Source organism: Papaver somniferum, chromosome 9, assembly GCF_003573695.1.
Source record: "Papaver somniferum cultivar HN1 chromosome 9, ASM357369v1, whole genome shotgun sequence".
In the NCBI taxonomy this organism is placed as follows: domain Eukaryota; kingdom Viridiplantae; phylum Streptophyta; class Magnoliopsida; order Ranunculales; family Papaveraceae; genus Papaver; species Papaver somniferum.
This window is the reverse complement of record NC_039366.1, coordinates 188,687,936-188,703,587: the sequence shown is the minus strand read 5'-3', so window position 1 is coordinate 188,703,587 and position 15,652 is coordinate 188,687,936. Positions and strand designations below refer to the sequence as shown.

General features: G+C 41.2%; 2 protein-coding genes across 2 annotated transcripts; both read left to right on the top strand.

The window, feature by feature from the left end:
* The first annotated feature begins 6,443 nt into the window (after positions 1 to 6,443).
* On the top strand, positions 6,444 to 7,070 carry LOC113312997. Its single transcript, XM_026561729.1, has one exon. It carries the CDS (start codon positions 6,444 to 6,446, stop codon positions 7,068 to 7,070), a length of 627 nt encoding a protein of 208 aa, XP_026417514.1.
* A 983-nt stretch (positions 7,071 to 8,053) lies between these two features.
* Positions 8,054 to 8,440, top strand: LOC113312996. Its single transcript, XM_026561728.1, has one exon. It carries the CDS (start codon positions 8,054 to 8,056, stop codon positions 8,438 to 8,440), a length of 387 nt encoding a protein of 128 aa, XP_026417513.1.
* The last annotated feature ends 7,212 nt before the right edge of the window (positions 8,441 to 15,652 follow it).

The following is a 15,652-nucleotide window of genomic DNA, read 5'->3' as shown; positions in this document are numbered from 1 at the left end:
GAAAAGGTTTTTCTCTTCGTCCACAAACGAATTCTTCGTGGCTGTTACACGCCATTCCTTCCCTTCAAACAGAAACTTAAGGCATTAGTGATCTGTGGAGGACACTACTCCATGTCTTTATAGCCACGGCTGCCCCATGATGATGTGGCATGTCAGGCTTGCTTCGATGACATGGAAAAGCTCTATGGACTTAATGGGTCCAACCGTGATCTCTATCTGTATCGTTCTAATAGTCTTCTGTCTCTCCCCGCTGAAGTCTTGTACCTTAATGTTGAAACGTCTGATCGCAACTGGTGGGATGCGTAATAGGCGAATGGTATCTTGGGAGATTAGATTTAGTGAAGCACCGATGTCCACAAATGCTCGGTTAAGGGTATTCTTTCCTACCCCGACTGTGATTAGCAGGGGGCGTACCTACTTCGGCCATTCGATCTTCTTCTGAAAAGGTGATTTGTTTTGGGAAATATCTCTCCAAGTATTCATGGAGGTCTTCCCCGGAAAAAATGTTCAAGATATGCTCACAGGCCAGTTCTTGTTGGTGTTCGGTGAACCTGATCTCTCGAAAGAATTTAGAGAACACTTCCCGACATTCCTCTCGTACAGCTCTGTCTTCCGGGTCTTCTCTTCTCTCGACATCAAAAAGAGGTTCTACCCTGAATTCCTTCTCGACGCACATGGGATCTGAGCCTTCTTCCTTCTGTTGATGCTCTGCCAAAGCTACCTGATAGGTTTTGACTAAGTGATTGATAATTAGGTTTGTCTTGACCCCGACTCTTCCGGGTCGTGGTTCTTTAGAGTTCATGCCTAGACGTATTGGTACCGGGGACTAGTCCCTAGTGAAGTCGCCAAATGTAAATACCCAAATATTATTATAGGGTAATGAGGAGACTAATCCCAATACACAATACAATTATCTGGAGAACTCTACTCTTTTTGGGAGGATTCCTTGCTTTTATAGGCAAAGTCCCACATGTGAATACCGTACACGTGTACTTTAGTACCTTTTCTAGTAAGTCTTCCATTATTAGTTGTACACATGTACTATCACATCTGGGACTATTTGGGCGCCCATTAGTTATTATCTCCAGGGCAGCCTCCCTCTGGGGCAACTCACCAGCGCGCGTGGCACCCCCGGTCTTGGCAGTGGTGACTCTGGCTCATATCCAGAGCCCCCATTATCGTCTCTGGCGACCCCGATCTTGGAAATGGTGGCTTCGGATTGTATCCGGAGCCCCCATTATCGTCCCCGGTTCTTGGTCAAATTCCCATGTTTACACAAACAAATGACCATCTTCTTTTTCATTGCACTTTTGTTAAGGAAAGCACGGGTTGTGTTTCCAACAAAGCTCAGTTGGTTTTTCTCTATGACTATGCTAGTGGATATCTCTACTGTCTTACAAGCTTGGCATCTGGCTCAAAAAAGTAAAGCTACTACAGATGTTTGGAACTTAATTCCGGCTGCTATCATTTGGAGTTTTTTAAGGAGTGGAATTCTAGGGTGTTTTGTAATAAGGCTTCAACTCCAACAGCGGTGGTAAACAAAACTGTAATTTTATTGTTTATTTGGACTTTAGTTTTACGGGATTTTGAGTCTGCATACTCAGCAAATGTCATGAAAAATTGGTACAAAGCATATGCACACAGTGTAATTACGCAGTTAAGGGATAAACAGTTTGCTTTCTCCGATAAAGAAAATACTGATTTCCTTGACAACAAGGAATATCTTGATGATTTTAGTACTAAAACAACTCTCTCTAATCCCACTCGAACTCAGAAACTTTGCTACTTCTGTAAATCGGCAGAATGCTTTTGTAAAAAGTTAACATTCAGATTGGAGAACAAGAGATTCGATTGTCTTCAGGATACATTAATAGCACGTTTGGATACCAGAAGCAGAAGTACTTCTGATTTTGAACTTCTAGAAATCGCTTCTGAGAAGTTGAAAAGTTAAAAAGTTAGTTTGGCAACTACTTAGCTTATAAGTTGAAAAGCAAATAAGTAAGTTTGACAAATTTACATTTCAGAAGTTAAAATATAATTTTATCGTTATATTTTATTCTATTTAATCAATTATTGCTATATTTATTAGAAAATAAAATTATTAATTTTGATGAAACACCAATTTTGATTCTAACTTGCAATTCCTCATAACAACTGTAAAAGCCAACTTGTTGGACTACAATTAGGTTGCATCTGGTTAAGTGATTCAAGGGATGGACAGGAAAACCATGAAGAAGGCTATTATTGCTCACTCAAAAGAGATAACTATGAGCAAGTGAGATGAAGAAATATGAAGAAATATGAAGAAGTCCGACTATTCAACAAGTTCGCAATACAAATGGTTTGGAGCATTTAATTGTGCAGTAGCACATGTAAGCTAATAACATTTGATGTACAACAACTCGATGCCAAACTCACAATTACTTTTGCACATACGGAATGGGTATCTAAATGCTATCATTACAAATTCAAACAGCTATACCAATTCCAGACAATTGTACCAATTCAAGGCGAACTAAAGATATTTGCAAGTATTCACAAGTTTCCCATTATATACAATAAAATAAAAGAAAATTGGGAGTGATTATAACTCAAATTTGCAGTTAAAATCCAGAATTGTACCACCATATTCGAATCTATTTCCTACTGGCCAGACACATCAAGAAATTGAGCTACGGATACAAGCTTTACTGAACTGATAAGACCAACAAACATCAAGTTGAAGAATCAAATAAAGAAAACACCCAATATAACAATTTACGAATATTGGATCCAGTTTAAGAAATCACGCGCATGCTAGCTAGTCAAATTCATATGCAAATTAAAAAAAAAATCAGAAATACACCAGAGGTTCTATCAATCTACATGAACCAAAGATCATCCGTTTATAAAACAAAAGAAAATTTCATAATAACTAATTAAATGAAATTCCTGTTTCTACATGAATCAAAATCAGATCTACATAAACCCTGAACAACAAATTAAATTTATTTCTTAATCTCTTATAGTACTTCTATAATAACTAATGAAAAGAAATAAAAAAACCTAAAAACAGGAATTTCGTTAAACATTTTTATAATCATCTACCTTTTACTTTTGCTCCTCTGTAGGTTTCTATCTTCTTCTCAAAACTTGTCTAGATTTTTAAGGTTTTTAAGGAAGAAAATTTCCAGGGAACGGGTAAATATAAAAGAGGAAACGAAAAGGGAAAGTGTATATATTTATGAAGGAAAAAAGGAAAGTAATAAAATATTACACATTCACCTATGAGAATTCCAGAAGCTACTTCTCTGCGAAGTGAGAAGCAAAAAACTTTGGCTCCAAAATTAAGTCACTTTTTGACTTACATAAGTTGTTTCGAAAAAGCATTCCCAAACATGCTTTTGACTTATCAGCTTTAAAAAGCAAAAAAGTTGCTTCTTGGAGCGTTGCAAAACAGGCTATAACTCTTATTCTAAAGAGTGGCTGATGTTCAATATTCTAAATCTTTTGGTCCAAGAATAACGAATGTTACTAATCATCGTATTAAGAAAATATGTCCCAAAGCTATCTGTTATACTCACTCCAAAGTTAAACGAGTTGGTGCACTAAGCAAGCATACAAGTTGTCCTAAGAACAGTTGGAAGAATCCTCCTTTTAGAACTTGGGTTATTAAAAGCTCTCATATTTCTTTGAAAGACTCTCAGGAAAGTCTTTTCGGAGAAATTGTGTGGGTAAAATACCCGACAACCAGTGTCAACATCCCAAGGGATGAATAAATGGGAAGATGAGGATGTTGGAGCACTGAATCATCCTCTGAAAAGAAGGGTTTGTCTCGGTCGAGGCAACTGCACAAGCGCCACATGAATGACGCGTGTGTATAAAGATCTAATCTGCTCTGACGGTCAAGTATAAAAAGAAAGATCGCATTTAATGAAGGATAAGAACAAGACTTTGGTAGTTGAGCATCGTGATGGAAGACTCGGACGATCTATACTACGAGCCAGAAGCGATGGAGCACAAGGTTCTCCATAGAAGGGAAGAAAAATCCAAGGGAGAGCGAGACAACTCGGAGGGAGGACCAAGTATGCCATCGCGAGGAACGGTATAGAACGAGTCCAAGTGAGCCAAGACGATGGAAGACAGCTCACCCAACTCGGACGATCAAGCGACCACGAGTTTATTCTGTCTATAAATACCAGTCCACGTACCAGGAAATGGACAACTTATGTAATCTTAGATGGTCTTTCTACAGAGAATTCCTGAGAGAGATTTAGATAGAGAGAAAGTGAGAAATCTAGAAGAGATCTGTAACACTTTCAAGGGTTAGACCTTATAATCAATAAGAAAACATCTTCTTCTCCGTGGATGTAGGTCTTCATGGACGAACCACGTTATATGATTGTGTCAATCTTTACATTTCGTGCTATTTACATCTTTTTCATGTTGAATCTTGTATGTTTAAGTAGTTTTTAGTCTTTAATCTTACTTGGGTGTAGTAGTCAGAAAATATGCAGCTACATTTTGGCGCTAGAAACATGGAGGTATGAAGATCTAATCTACCTCCCTAACAACAACTCTATATTTTTTTCATAATCTCTGTAAGAGAAGTGTTTTCACACTACAAAGTAGATTTCTATTGAGATGAATGAGTAGAGCTCGGACTCAAAAATGATCTTCACGATCTGAGAAGTATAGAAGAACCTCAAGATCAATAGATCTACGTTTTTCACTAATTTTCTTTAAGATTTCTTGTTATTTTCAAGAGTTTTAAAGTCTTCCTCAAGTAGCTCAGGAGAGTTGTAGATCGGAGTAAATATGAAGTTTTAAACGCTTCGGTGCTCAAACGATCTCCTCCATGAAAGAGCTAGGAAGAGATGCTAGTCAGTAGGCTACATAAGGAAGCAATCACCTTATGAGAGTTGAAAAAGACGAACTTTTCATGATGTTCATCATCAAACTCACTATAATCTTGGAATCTCCTTCTTAAAAATTTAAATTTAAGTCAAGGGGAGGAATTAATGAGTATATAATCAGTCATCAAACTTAAAGTTTGTTTGAAATCATAAGTTAAAATATGATGAGATATATTTCCTAGAATGGGAAAACGTACTCAATCGTCATAATTAGGTTCTTTCCCTACATGGGTATGGCGTGTTGAAGGAGATATTTCCTCAAAAAGAGGGGACTGGAAAAACACCTTTTCTCCATCATCAACACCTCATGCAAAGAGGGATGTTTTGACATTTTCACATGTCTCCAAAATCTACTGCAAAGTCTTCATGTACTAAACTGTCCAGTCTAAACTATGACTTAGTAATTGCATGTGACCTGCAAATTTAGGGTCCCACTTTTCTAAAAGAAAAACAAATTAAGTATTATTGCATATGTTGCAGGGAAGGTAATGGTGACGCTACGATCTACTCGTGCGAGCCAAGGAGAAAATGGTGGAGCCCAAACAGAAGGACTCGACGACATGGAGCCAGGCGAGGCTCTGATCCCAGGCGAGGGACAACCCGATGACCAATATCGGGAAGGACTAACCGATAATTCTAGCTCCGAAGGCGAAGGAAACCCATTCGAGAAGCGATGTCATTCATCTTACTCAGCCAGGAGGGTTGAGCTGCTTGCCGAGACAAGCATCAAACAGTGAGGCCAAGAAGGACAACCCTTCAGACCTTGCCGATGCTAATGCTGTTATCGCATCCATCCTGAAAATCCAAGAGGCCCAGGATAAGAGAATGATGAAATTAGAAAGGCGTAATAGAAAGCTGGAACGGAGAAACCGCAGGCTAAAATGCAAAGTAACAAAGAAGGTACCACTCACCACCATTGAAGAAATCCCATAGGAGGAAAACCCTTTCGAGCATCTGCAAGACGACAAACGAATTAACATCCATGACACCTCGAATGAGGAAACAACGGATCGATTTCCTAAGGTAAGCAGAGGCGTGCCCGACCACGAGGATAGCCTATCCGAGGGGTCATCAGATGTTGATCCCAAACATAGACGAAACAAGAACCAAATCGACGAAGTAATTATTGACCACGAGACCGAGAATCTCGTAGCCACAAACCCAAAACGAGGGGAGAAATTGATGTCAACTCGCTCTAAGATTGTGTCATACGTCGAAAAATCGGACGATGACTCAGGGCGATCAAGGCATCGCCACCATGAACCATCTTTATCGCCCGAGAGAGCTCTGGGAAGAAGAAAGAAGGCTGAAACTAGGCGAAATGAGGGTGAACTCCAAGCACGAGTCAACCGATTCAAAGCAATGTATAGAGAAGCTACATGGAAGCAGGAGAATAAGAAGTTGGTAGTAGTCATGCAAGAAGCAGGACAATCTCCCTTATTCGAAAATCTACTAAGATTGCCATTCCCAAGGAAATGCTCCCTGCCAGTCTTCACACCCCCGTTCACAGGAACATGAGATGCAATTGAGCACCTTAGGACTTATCGTATGACACTGACCCAATGGGACCACTACGATGTGGTGTTGTGTAAATTTTTCCCGACTATTCTAAGAGATGAATCCCTATTATGGTATAACAATCTACCCAAAGGCTCAGTCAAATCATTTGCTCACCTATCCGAGCTGTTTTTAGAAACATATATTCATAACAGTAGAATCCGACCAGAAGTTGATGCGCTGTTTCAAATATGTAGAGGACCAAACGAGTCGCTCCGCTCCCTGGTGACACGATGGAGAAAACTATGTGCCGAGATCGGAAAGGTCCCTGAAGACTATGCGATCTTAGGTTTCAAGAATAGTCTTAGAAAGACAGACCCTCTTTTTGTCCGCATGTATGAGGCCATGCCAAAAAGCTTGGGCAAGCTAAGAGAAATCCAAGAGGACTACATAGCCTTGGAGGAACTCCATGATGGAACTTATGACAAGATGGCAAAAGGAAATAGTAGAGGAGCAAATGTGGTAGAACCACAGAGCCGCCCAGTACCGGCCCAAGGAGTAAGGCGATCCAACAATGGGTCAACTCAGTTTGACAACCATCGGACTGGAGGATGGAAAAGAAAATACCAGACCCAACAGAAGAAGGGAAAGTTCATTGACCCAGTCTATACTACCTAGGGATGTCAATGGTTACCCATTACCCGGAACCGGAGCCAGATCCGGTAGACTTGGGTCCGGTTCCGGGTCCTAAAGTTGGATCCATTAGCAACTTAGGACCCGACGGGTATCGGGTACCCGTTTATTCATACTTTTATTCATGTTTTTGCTAGTTTTAGCTTTGATATTTTACTCGTTTTAAATTTTTCTCTTACATTTAATCTTTATTTAGTACATTAATAAGAAATAATAATAAATTTTATAAAAGTTATTTAAATCCAAGCCAAAAAGATACAAATATTAAGTTTTTGAGGTTTTTTTAATAGTTTTCTTAAGACCCAATGGGTACCCGGGACCGGCGGGTACCCGGGTATTTAAACGGGTCCGGTTCTGGGTCCACAAGTGTAGGAACCGGACCCGAAACCATTAGGACCCGGATCCGACCTTTATAAGTAGGGTCAGGGTCTAGTGATACCCGGGAGGACCCGGAACATTGACACCCCTAATACTACCCCCATATCCGAGATCCTCAATAAGATCGACGGACATCATAAAATCACTTACCCATGGAATAGAGGTCAGCAACCAGAACGAACTAAAAATAGGACTGACTTCTGTGAAATCCACCAATTTCACAGCCACACGACAGACTCGTGTAGGGACTTAAAGAAGGTGCTAAAAGAAATGATTGGCGAGGGAAAACTCCAAGAATATATTGCACAACCGACAGCCCCACCCACCACTGGGGAACCCATACATCGTGCGGAGATCCCCCGCGAGGTACAGTACTTAGGCTGCAATACCATCTCACACTCGGAGATAACCACCCCCGTACGAGAAGGAAATATTACTGGAAGAATTCACAAACGAAAATTCAAAGGCGATGAAGTTTTCAGTGTAACCAGAGAACCCCAATCGAAAAATGGATGAAACTACCCATCAGCTTTTCAGCTTCGGAGACACCAGAAGGAGGAAAAAACCATAACTATCCACAAGTGGTCACGATGGCCATCGCACTCCCCGAGCACGAGGGCGAGGAAGCAAAGACTAAAGCACTACCCTGGGCAATGCCCAAAATCTTGATCGATGGTGGCAGTTCTGTTGAAATCTTATTCTATGAAACATTCAAACAAGTGTGCCTCAAAGACGAGTGCCTCATACCCTCGATTTACAACATATTTGGCTTCAACGGGTCATCAACCCGTCCAAGAGGAGAGATAACATTAGAAATCCGGGTTGGGAGAATTCTTACCCTAACCACTTTCTGTGTGGTAGATGTACTGTCACCCTACACAGCCATTGTCGGACGATCCTGGGTCCACGGAATCAAAGGAGTGTCCTCGACTTACCATCAAAGGCTAAGATTTCCTACGCCTGACGGAGTGGCATAAATTATTGGAGACTTTGGCAAACAAAGTATTGCTACGAGACAGAAGTTCAATACGGAGAGAACAAAATAAACTCTGCCAGAGCAAAAAAGAAACGAGCTAAGAATGCCAAAAATCAAGCTGAAATCGATGCTTACATATCTATAACGAATGATGCAAGACGATCAGGCAACGAACTCGCAATGGACAATAACCTCCCATTGGACCAGTACAAAACCTCTCCGATATAGGGGAATAAAATCAAATTTCTCGGCCTCGGAGCCAACCAAGGAGGTCAACATCAGAACTCCCGAAAACCCGGGTATGGTGAAAATAGGGACACTCCTCAGCAAGGAAGAAGAAGAGAAGCTAATACAGGTCCTAAGGGAATATTCCGATATCTTCACGTGGCGTATGGAAGATATGCCAGGAATAGACCCCGAAGTGTGCTGTCATCACCTAAAAATTTACCCAAAGCACAAGCCCATGCGGAAAAAAATGAGAAAAGTGGCACCAGAATACCATGAAGCCATCCAGAAAAATCTAAAGAAAATGGAAGCTTCAGGGGTGATACGAGAAGTCCAATATGCAACATGGATATCTAACATGGTGATCGTACCAAAGAAAAACGGGGGAGTAAGGATCTGTATCGACTTTAGCGACCTTAACAAAGCTTTTCCTAAGGACAGCTTCCCACTCCCTAACATAGACCAACTTTTAGAAGCAACCTCAGGATACGAATTGCTGTCTCTGATGGACGGATACTCTGGTTATAACCAGATCCCCCTCGCCGAGGAAGATCAAGAACATACCGCTTTCTTCACCCCTCGTGGCCTATACTGCTATATCAAAATTCCATTTGGGTTAAAAAATGCAGGGTCCACCTACCAAAGAATGGTGGAAAAGATGTTTGACGGTTGGATACACAAAACCCTAGAGGTATACGTAGACGATATGCTTGTTAAGAGCAAACTCCCACAAGATCATGCACATGATCTCAGGGAAATCTTCACACAAATGAGAAACTTTAACATGAAGATCAATCCCACAAATGTGCCTTCGGAGTAACCTCAGGAAAATTCTTGGGCTACTTGGTCACCAAACGAGGAATTGAGGTTGACCCCGAGAAGGTACGAGCCATATTGGAAATGCCTTCCCCAGCAACGGTCAAGGATGTACAGAGACTGAATGGCCATATGGCGGCCTTGGGTAGATTCATCGCCCGATCCTCTGACAAATGCAGAGACTTCTTCAACACCTTAAAGAAGGGTGGAAAGTTTTCTTGGACTAATGCTTGTGAGGAAGCCTTTCAAAAAATCAAGGAACACCTGACAACCTTGCCAATTCTCCAAAAGCCCAACCCATGTGAAAACCTCTACATCTACCTATCGGCAACTAATACTTCGATTAGTGCGGTACTCACTCGCATAAATGCAGATGCAGAGCAACCAATTTATTTCTTCAGCAAAACTCTGACGTTGGCGGAGAAAACCTATTCAAATATCGAGAAGATAGTGTTATCTCTGGTCTACGCAACACAGAAGTTGCGCACTTATTTCCATGCGCACAATGTAACAGTCATCACTAAATCCCCCATAGAGTCTGTGCTAGACCATGCCGACAGAGCAGGTAGAATATCCAAGTGGGGGGGCCCAAATCAAATAATTCGGTGTCAAATACCAAGCCCAGACGACAATTAAGACCCAGGTGGTCGCAGATTTCTTAGCGGATTTCCCGATGGACGATACTGATGAGATTGAGGAAATCCCAGGGATGGAAGACGAGTTATAAGATCCTACCGAACTACCTTGCTCCGAAGACCCCAACCGATGAGAAGTGTTCGTCAATGGGTCGTGTAACTCGGAAGGATCAGACATCGGAATGGTTTTCACAACCCCAACCGGCCGAAGGATTGTCTGGAGCTTAAGGCTCGAATTCCCTTCCACTAACAATATAACCGAATACGAGGCAGTAATACATGCCCTCCGAGTAATCATCGCGTTGGGCATACATAATGTGCGTCTCACAAGCGATTCACAAGTCATTATCTGGAAGATAGACGGAACGTACCAAGCCTCGGATCCATGTTTGCAGCGATACCTTCAACTCACCAAGCACTACATCGAGCAGATACCAAACATCACGTTCCACCACTTAAATCGAATCAACAACAGATATGCTGATGCCTTAGCATTCATAACTTCTGTGACAGTTAACCCTGAAGCTACCAATGTCAGAATTGAAAGGGTCCTACTCCCCTCCATCCCCTTGGAAGGAAACATGGACATCCTCGCTGTCGACTCAGTAGCCCAGGAGGAAAGTCTGCCAGAAGATGATTGGAGGACACCACTCATCAAGTATCTATATAACGGATACCTACCAAGCGATCAAATAACCGCACAAAAGATAATATCAAGGTCTGGGAACTACCAACTCCGGGATGGCGTGTTATACAAACAATCCTACCTTGGGACTCTCCTCAGATGTCTCTCATTTGCGGAAGGACAGACCATATTAAAAGAAATACTCGCTCACAAAGCGAGACTACAGGGGTATTTTTGGCCTCGCATGAACGAGGACTCAAAGCTAATGGAAAAAACTTGCATAGAGTGCCAAACATTTGGCAAAAGAAGACATGCACCTTCAATGGACTTAAAGACCGTTCTAAGTCCTTAGCCATTCGCCAAATGGGGGTTGATATTGTCGGACCCCTAAGAGCCGGTACTAGACAAAGGAAGTATTTAATTGTGGCCACAGACTACTTCACTAAATGGGTGGAGGCCTCGTCTTTAAGACACATAAGATACCATGATGTCTTTAAATTTCTCTTCGAGCATATTATATGTCGTTTCGGTATCCCAGCCGCCGTTGTATCCGATAATGGGGCGCAACTCCGAGGAAAAAACATCGACCTTATCTTCAATTGTTTCAAGATCAGAAAAAAACAAGTCTATGCCAATCTATCCTGAGAGCAATGGCCAGGCAGAGGCCACAAACATAACCATCGCCGACATCCTCAAGAAGAAACTTGATGGATATGGAGCCAGTTGGTGTGAACAACTACACAACGTCCTATGGGCCTATCAAACCACTAAAAGGGAAGCCACAAGAATGTCTCCCTTCGCCCTCACATATGACACAGAGGCAATCATACCCACAGAAGCCATGATCCCCACAACGAAGACCGAGGCATGGGAGAAAAACCTGACCTCGGACATGATACTCTCCAAACTGGACGATTTGGAAGAAAACAGAGAAATTGCTCTCCAAACAATAGAAAACTATCACAAAAATTGGCTCGGGAATACAACAAACGTGTTCACCAGAGACAATTCAACCCAGGCGATAAAGTATGGCGCGAGATTCCACCCTACCAACGCGAGTCAGGCAAATTTGTACCCGTATGGGAAGGCCCACTAACAGTCCTAGCTAAGGCAGGGGATGGAGCATACAGATTGCTCAAATCTAATGGCGAAGAACTTGAACGCCCACGGAACATTAAATACCTAAAAGCTTACAATGCTTAGGAAGACCGTCTAACGGTCCTAGAATGGGGCACGATCCCCACTTGTACACATGTCATAAAACCTTCCTAAAATGTACTCAGATCTTACCAAGCTCTCTTTTAACAAATAATGAAACTGCTCTTTTTGTGTTAATTTTGCTTTTTGCTTTGTTTATTTGATTTACTTCTGTTCTTTTTTGTTTTGTTTTCCCTTTTTTTTGTTGCTAATTACTTTATCCCATACTTGCATACCACAAAAGCCCATAAGCCACTATGGCACGGTGCTAGCCACACCTTCCATTCTGCACAAAATGATGCAGGTACTTTACCTAAGCTACTCGACACGGACACAGACCTAAGGTAATGCCATCACGATCACGGAATCGGGTGATGTCCTCCACAGTAGGACATATCCATAATCGAGATACCTTCCCCCTGGACGGGGCAAGTATCACTCGACCTAGGTATCACCCTCCAAGCCATATGGGGGAAATCTAGTCCCAAACAAGGAACCAAAAATAAAATAAATGAGAGAGCGTGAAGGAAAAGATCCTATGTATAAAATTCCAATACTATAAGTGGTGCCTTATCCAAATACAGGAACTGATCACTCCTTGGATTTGACATCCATGATCGGACCAACATTACACATGGTCACTCCTCCGAGCCACACAACTCGCATAAAGCAATCAAATAAACAAACTCTGAACAGTACAGAGCTGCAAATTACACGATGCCTTCGGATACGAGCATCGCGCCCGCGCCTCGCTTGGAGCAACGGGTTCCTCACCTACTAGTTCCTCGTCCGAAGCGGCATCCACGAGCGCGAGCACAACCAACCCTTCTCTTCACACATACTTTGGACTGGAGCAAGACACCAATCGATTTCCCACCGCTTTAAACATATGACAAGCTTCCTATGCTACGTCATAAAACAGGGGCAAGGTATATATATACACGTTTGAAAACAGAAATAATATTTTATACCCTAGCACCTCCAGCAGCAAATGTTTCTAAAACTAAAACGCGCAAACACCCACACAACATGCAGTGTTCCCAAGGCCAATCGTAAGAAGAAACACAACACATGAAGTATTTCGAAGCTTGCCCATAAAAGGAAAATCAGTGATAAATACGAGATCCCATAACATGAGGTGCAGACACTTGACGAACAGACGAGACTAAAAATGTCAAGCGAAAAGATAGGTCTCTCCGAGAAGACATTGGTGATGATCTAGAACAAGATAAAAAAAAAACGAAGCAATACATGAATGAGAGGACATACCATCATGGTAAAAAATACATGAATAACTACCTTGTTCCCATGGAGTACGAGGAGGAAAAAATTTAGCATACATCTGAGAAAAGAATGAAGAAGAAAGGAGACCATACCCTCATCACAAAAGGACCCTTCTTAAATAAAAGAGGAAATCTTTGGAAAACTAACTAGATCTCCCAAACCAAGAAGGTAAAAGGCGCGGCAAGCTAGACGATAAGAATTCCGGAGGAAAAGTACAAAAGAAAAGACATCTTGTTGCCAGAAAATCTGAGAGAACCAATAGATATCTTAAAACGAGCTGACAGGTACACACGTGTCGAAAAAGGTGGGACGTTTACACAGTTTTCTTCCCATTATGCCTTCGTCAAGTTGCAAAGAAAAGGAGTAAAATGTGTGGGTAAAATACCCGACGACCACGTGTCAACATCCCAAGGGATGGATACATGGTAAGATGAGGAGATTGGAGCACTGAATCATCCTCGGAAAATAAGGGTTTGTCTCAGTTAAGGAAACTACACAAGCGCCACATGAATGACGCGTGTGTATAAAGATCTAATCTGGTCTGACGGTCAAGTCTAAAAAGCAAGATCGCATTTAATGAAGGATAAGAACAAGACTTGGGTAGTTGAGCATCGTGACGGATGACTCGGACGATCTATACTACGACCCAGAAGCGATGGAGCAAAAGGTTCTCCACAGAAGGGCAGCACAATCCAAGGGATAGAGAGACAACTCGGAGGGAGGACCAAGTATGCCATCGCGAGGGACGGTATAGAACGAGTCTGAGTGAGCCAGGACGATGGAAGAAAGCTCACCCAACTCGGACGATCAAGCGACCACGAGTTTATTCTGTCTATAAATACCAGTCCATGTACCATGAGATGGACAACTTATGTAATCTTAGATGGTCTTTCTACAAAGAATTCCTGAGAGAGATTTAGATAGAGAGAAAGTGAGTAATATAGAAGAGATATGTAACACTTTCAAGGGTAAGACCTTATAATCAATAAGAAAACATCTTCTTCTCTGTGGATGTAGGTCTTCATGGCCGAACCACATTATATGCTTGTGTCAATCTTTACATTTCATGCTATTTACATCTTGTTCATGTTGAATCTTGTATGTTTAAGTAGTTTTTAGTCTTTAATCTTACTTGGGTGTAGTAGTCAGAAAATATGCATCTACAGAAATCGTACAACTCGCGAACATGAAAAAAGTTATTGCGGCGTAATAAATTAGATAGTACATGCATAATAGAAAGTTGGTTTAGATTTATTGTTTATAACCTAATCATGATATAAGATTTAATCATTTGAAAATAGTCTGGAAGAGTGATATGTGTCATTGATTTTATTCGGGAATGTTTCATATTGATTATTAGAGAGATATAGAAGTACTGTAATTCTGAGTACATGACAATATGCATACCAGTTCACATACTGGGAGAACTGTCATAAATTCAGATCCGCAATACATGTACTCAGTACACATACCTGCATAGCTATAGTTCCGCAACGACTTTTTGGTACATATACACGACATCTATACCATACAAATTTTGTTGATCGTGAACCAGGAAAGGTACGCATGCTTCTAGTATGCAAATCGGAAAAGATCGTGAACCAGGAAAGGTCCGCATACCTAGTATGCAAATCAGAAAAGATCTGTTGGTTTCAAAACCAAATTAGGTACGCATACCTAGTATGCAAACCATAAAATATATGTGAGTTCCTGAACTCGTTTTTTTATTAAGAGTATCCATACCCGGTATACGTACTATGCCAAAGATATTCACGAACAAGTGTAGTACACGTACCAAGTAGACGTACTTACCATGTTGAATAGTTTCTGATGCATCATAATTATTTCTATGAGATAACCGGCATCTGAACAATTCTCTAAAAACACTACCTAGACATTTTTGATCATATGTGTGACTCAAGAAAAGTCTTAAGCTTATCGTTCAATTGGCTAGTTTCGGCGAACCCCCACGAACATGTCATTGTACACTGTTCGGTTACGGTTAATCCTAACAAGAGTGTATATTCTACTATGTAAATCTCAATTCAAGTTTTTCATCTAATAGTGATTATTGATCGCTTAGTTCCAAAGCTATTTTAGCTTAAACCTAAAGTAACCTTGATCTTGAAAGTTTATATAAGGAGAACCTCAAACAACTGGGATTTTTAAATCCCTGAAACTATTCTTGTGTGTCCTAGTTGTAAACTAGATTCGTCCTCTTCTTAAAACCCTTTTAGGGTTTAGCAAATGAAAAGACTTCACCTAGGGATTCGTGAAGCCACGTTTAACTATCTTTATCTTGATAGTTCATGTATGTTGATCTTTATCATAAAGCATTTTGAACTTATTACCCATGAAACCATTATCATGTTTTCTATTTGAGACGCTACATTCCACTGTTGTTACTACTCTACTACAAGATTCGCAAAAC

What these genes read in the sequence shown, in the direction of transcription:
- LOC113312996 (XM_026561728.1), top strand. Translation starts at nt 8,054, where the DNA reads ATGGCCATCGCACTCCCCGAGCACGAGGGCGAGGAAGCAAAGACTAAA.
- LOC113312997 (XM_026561729.1), top strand. Translation starts at nt 6,444, where the DNA reads ATGACACTGACCCAATGGGACCACTACGATGTGGTGTTGTGTAAATTT.